The sequence below is a fragment of the Sprattus sprattus genome (assembly GCF_963457725.1).
Source record: "Sprattus sprattus genome assembly, chromosome: 2".
NCBI classification, from domain to species: Eukaryota; Metazoa; Chordata; class Actinopteri; order Clupeiformes; family Clupeidae; genus Sprattus; species Sprattus sprattus.
The window spans coordinates 40,927,482-40,932,481 of NC_137921.1; the positions used below are offsets into that span (position 1 = coordinate 40,927,482).

Sequence of the window (5,000 nt, forward strand, 5' to 3'; positions counted from 1 at the left end):
TCCTCCTGTGGCACTAACACCTCCCCCACCTCTGACACCAACGCCTCCTTCTCCTGTAACACTAACACCTCCTCCTCCTGTGACACTAACACCACCTCCTCCTGTTACACTAACCCCTCCTCCTGTGACACTAACGCCACCTCCTCCTCTGACACTAACACCTCCTCCTCCAGTGGCACTAACACCTCCTCCTCCTGTGACACTAACATCTCCTCCTGTGACACTAACACCTCCTACTCTGACACTAACCCCTCCTCCTCTGACACCAACGCCTCCTCCTCTGACACTAACCCCTCCTCCTCTGACACCAACGCCACCTCCTCCTGTGACACCAACACTTCCTCCTCTGACACCAACGCCTCCTCCTCCTCTGACACCAATGCCTCCTCCTCCTCTGACACTAACGTCTCCTCCTCTGACACTAATGCCTTGTCCTCCTCTGACACCAATGCCTCCACCTCCAGTGGGTCAGAGTGAGTCACACTCATTAGCTGATTCCTCCAGTGTGTTTAGACGGAGCTGAGGACTCCCAACGGGTCTCACCTTGGAAATGACGGAGAGGACAGAAACCGTGTGTGTGAGGGGGTGAGGCAGCAGCTCAGGGGATACCAATGGGTGTGTGCTGACAGAAATAAATTCACTCGGGTCAATATATTAAAGGTGATATCATTTACCATCTCTTTCACTCAGGCCAATATATAAAAGGTGATATCATTTACCATCTCTTTCACTCGGGCCAATATATAAAAGGTGATATCATTTACCATATCTTTCACTCGGGTCAATATATAAAAGGTGATATCATTTACCATCTCTTTCACTCGGGCCAATATATAAAAGGTGATATCATTTACCATCTCTTTCACACGGGCCAAGATATAAAAGGTGATATCATTTACCATATCTTTCACTCGGGTCAATATATAAAAGGTGATATCATTTAGCATATCTTTCACTCGGGTCAATATATAATAAAGGTGATATCACTTACCAGATCTTTCAATCTGGTCAATATATTAAATGTGATACAATTTACCAGATCTTTCACTTAGGTAAATGTATTAAATGCAATCAAATTGACCAATCTTGAAGTCTTAAGGCAATGAGTCATTTACATTGGTGTACACTTTTTTCTAACAGGCTCATAAACTGTCAACAGTACATTTGAGAAGGGTACTCTGTCACCTGGCCTCTACAGCTATGACTCAGTGGTCGAGGTTGTCATTACACCAACCCTAACCATACAGTATGTTTACAAGGACAAACAAACTCGGGGAAAAATTAAGAACTCACAAAATAAAATTCCGGTTTATTGTCGTACAACAAACTTCAATCACACGTCGAACAGGCCAGAATAGACAGCAATTTAACAGACAATAAAGAAAAGAAACCTCTTTTCTTTGGCCTGGCCATCTCATACAAACCAACTACTTATGGTACAACTAAAATACACACACAAAGTTACTGGAATGCTTTGATTTTGTACAGGTTTCCGTAGAGATAAGATGACATGGTCAAACCACAAGTAAAGTCTATTTCATAGAGAAGCCTCAACTTCAAAGCACCGTTTGGTCACCCGAGATCACGGTCAAAAATGGCTGACCACCTAACAATATGTACAAAAATATAAAATGTAAATAAAAATACAAACAAATTCTCCTTTTAAAGTATTTTGTCAGAAGGTAGAGCTTTGAAGTCTTGGTTGTATCTAAAAAATCTGCGGTGGGTGAGTAGGCGTGGACGGTGAACTCTAACAGATGATGACCATGTGTGGGCCCCCCCTCCTCCTCGCTGGGGTGGGGGCGCTGCAGTAGGACCACTCCTAAGCATCAGTCTTCTGTTTCTTAGTTCCCACATCCTCCTGCAGACCACACACACACACACACACACAGTTAGAGAATGTCTATAAATGAGAAATGTAAATCAAGACACGTTAACTTTCAGATCAAAGAGTAACTATGACGATCATTACCTCATCATCATCATCATCTTCAGCAGCCCGTTTCCCTGTTCCACCCTCTACTTCATCATCATCCTCATCATCATCACCTAGCAGAGGGAAATGAAGGTCAAACAGGTGCAGTGTCCTTATGTGGCAGGCAGAGGGAGCTCTAGCTAAAGAGCTGTGCCTGTGTCATATTGGTTTTATGCAAAATAATTATTTCGACTAAAAATCATCAAGGTTTAGCTCCTCTCTTGTCCAACCTACCCTCTCCGTCATCTTCCTCGTCATCTTCCTCACCCACATCATCATCTTCCTCGTCTACTTCATTTTCAGGGTCACCATTCTCCTTATCCACCTAAAAAAAATTAAATTAAGTCAGAGCTAAATAAACTTTACATATCTAGATATTTATTTTCATCTCTTTAAAAATGATTATTTTAAACTGAGGGCATTCATCACTTACAGCTTTTCCATTGGCAGGGGCCTCCTTCCCATTCTCAGCCTCCTCAACCTGCTTCTTCTCCTTCAGGTCCTGAGACAAGAGAAGACAAATCTCATGTCAGTCACGTGACAGTATGTGGGATTAAAGTGGGTGGTGGATCAAAGGTTATTAATAACACCCACCCATGTCTTGTCACATCATAAACTTTGAACAGCATGCTTGCGTTTTAACATTTGAAATGCCACACTTTGATCCTCTGAACACAATTGGCTGTTGGTCTTTCCCATCCCCCGCCCTCTTTTAAATGACTTACTGAAGTGTTGTAATCTGATACGCCAACGGCGTTGAGTGGAATGAGCAATGTAGTTCGGTAGATAAAGAACATGGTCGTTTCCAGGGCAGACACACCCGTGGAAAAACTACAACTTCCAGCCAATAAGAGCGTATAAACGCGCAGTCAGAATGAGGCTGACTAAATTAACTCGAGCAAGGAGAGACAATAGCGACTTGAGGGCAATACATTGGATACATTTGCCAGCATTAAAATCTGTAAGCAGTAACCAGTAAAGTTGGTTTTGTGACTACTTTATTTATACTTGTAGTCTGCGTCTCCCAAAAGCGAAATTAACTTGAGATTAATGTTTAATTTATTTTAATAAAGCAGAAATAATTTCATACCAAAATGAAATACATCTTAATATTTCTTAGCCCAAATTTAATTCGGATGGCTTCCGATGTGGCAAATCGCTTAGATTAATTAGTTTCGGTAATCCTTAGCTTTTAAGCCGTTTACCGGCTACCTCACGGCAACGCCTCCTTACACCATCACTAGCGCTCCGGAGACCACTGTTCCGTGGGTAATGTCTGGCAACAAAGATTGCTTGCGGATCGCTCAATTGAAATTACACTCAGTTTTATTCATAAGACAACGAGACATAATTTGTTGTGACCAGTCATTGCTTAAAGCTGTCTTTTAGTAGTCAGCAGTATCGTATGGGCTATGAAGGAGGGATAGAGGAGAATCCACGCGCAGACGACTGGCAGAAGAGACAAACCAGGTGTTCAACTGAGCCTCGAGATGAAACCGGAGAAATAGAAAGCAGGCGTCCTCAGACGGATTTAAATGCTGTTCTTGGTGAGAGCGTCGCTTTGTCATACGAGTGAAATGGGGGCAGAGTTTACATCGGGACAGTTGTGTAGCCTACGCCAGAAAACGGTTTAGCACAACATCCAACTTTCCGCTCGCGCTCACAGCCTACAGCGCCGGTCACTTGAAGCTCCCCGCGACCTAACTTCAGTTGCGAGAATATAAAACTTTTCCTCCGTCTGTTAAATCCAGCCAACATAAACCGACAATCTAGTATCTAAGGGGCAAATGCTCCAGTAATCGCTGACTATGACCGCAGTAACCCACGCGTAATTTTTAATCCAGAGCCCCGGGATGCTTCGTGTCTCCGGTACGAGTTCTGCCGCCTCCCACTCTGCAGAACTGCCGACAAGTCCGGTGCGCGTTGGAGACAGCAGATAGCGGGACCTCATCTGTGTTGCGTATCATTTACGGACGCGATCGAAGTTCACAATGCAAACAGCTCAGGACATTTACCAAGAAGTTGCCTTTATACGTCTGAGGAAAACCGGGGAGCCATAGAAAACTGCCAGGGCTCGAGACGTGAAGCATGAATGACGGCTGCAATGCCTGCCCACTTCAGCAGCGGCCACCTCGCACACAGACCTACAGACAGTTCCGAGACACACGGCGTGTGTCTAGAAACTCTTTTATTTTCAAACAAACCCCATGCTGTCCGTAAGAAAAACATATTGTTTTAGAAGCCGAGATTTTAGTCGATTAACTTGTACTTGTGGACTACAGCGCGGCAACTGGAGAGGCAGACCGCTGCGCTCATCGAACGCGATGGGCTTAATGAATTATGACGGAAATACACAAGTAATTCTTCTGCATCCCTCTAAACTACATGGTGACTGGATGGTGTTATGCTGTTTAGTCTACTGCTACAAATGGCAGCTCAAAGAGGAACCGACATGCTTGTATAAACAAAGAACCCGCGCAGACTGTTCCATTCCGGACAATAAAGACTTCAGATGCGAATGTTGCTGTGTCGAGAATAACTTCGGAATGATTTCATTTTCCAAGTAGCCTACTACATCCACAGTGCCCCAGAAGAGCGTCAATCCAGTTCGTTCAGAAGTAAATACATTCTTACTGATAAGAGTATCCGTTTATCACTCCAGCGCATGAGTAGCGTACTATTTCCATAGCCAAAATGTTTATTCCCGGAATATGTAGGCTAACTCGACCGTTTTGACGTCAAATATTTTCAATAATCTATTTAAATGAGTCTCCATCACATAGCCTACCTTTGCGGAGATCTCCGAACTGGTGTCAACTTCAGTGTCTGCCATTTCTGTTTTAACGTTTCAACTGTAATACGGTCTCACGGAAAATCTCCAGAAAAGAACAGAACACTTAAAAGTCGAGAATAAAAAGAAAAAAGGCTTGCAGCGCCCGTAGCGAACTCACGCGGCGGCGAAACCATTTAATATAGAGAGAGGGCGGAGTCCTAACACGGGCAGTGTGATATGATTGGTGAACAA

General features: G+C 43.9%; 1 protein-coding gene across 1 annotated transcript; it reads right to left on the reverse strand.

Moving 5' to 3' along the window:
* Positions 1-1,289: 1,289 nt before the first annotated feature.
* On the reverse strand, positions 1,290-4,902 carry ptmaa (prothymosin alpha a). Its single transcript, XM_080833424.1, has 5 exons — positions 4,764-4,902; positions 2,409-2,477; positions 2,210-2,300; positions 1,973-2,049; positions 1,290-1,861 (listed from the first exon to the last, which is right to left on the reverse strand). Exons 1-5 carry the CDS (start codon positions 4,806-4,808, stop codon positions 1,823-1,825), a joined length of 321 nt encoding a protein of 106 aa, XP_080689550.1. The 5' UTR covers positions 4,809-4,902; the 3' UTR covers positions 1,290-1,822.
* Between the last annotated feature and the right edge of the window lie 98 nt (positions 4,903-5,000).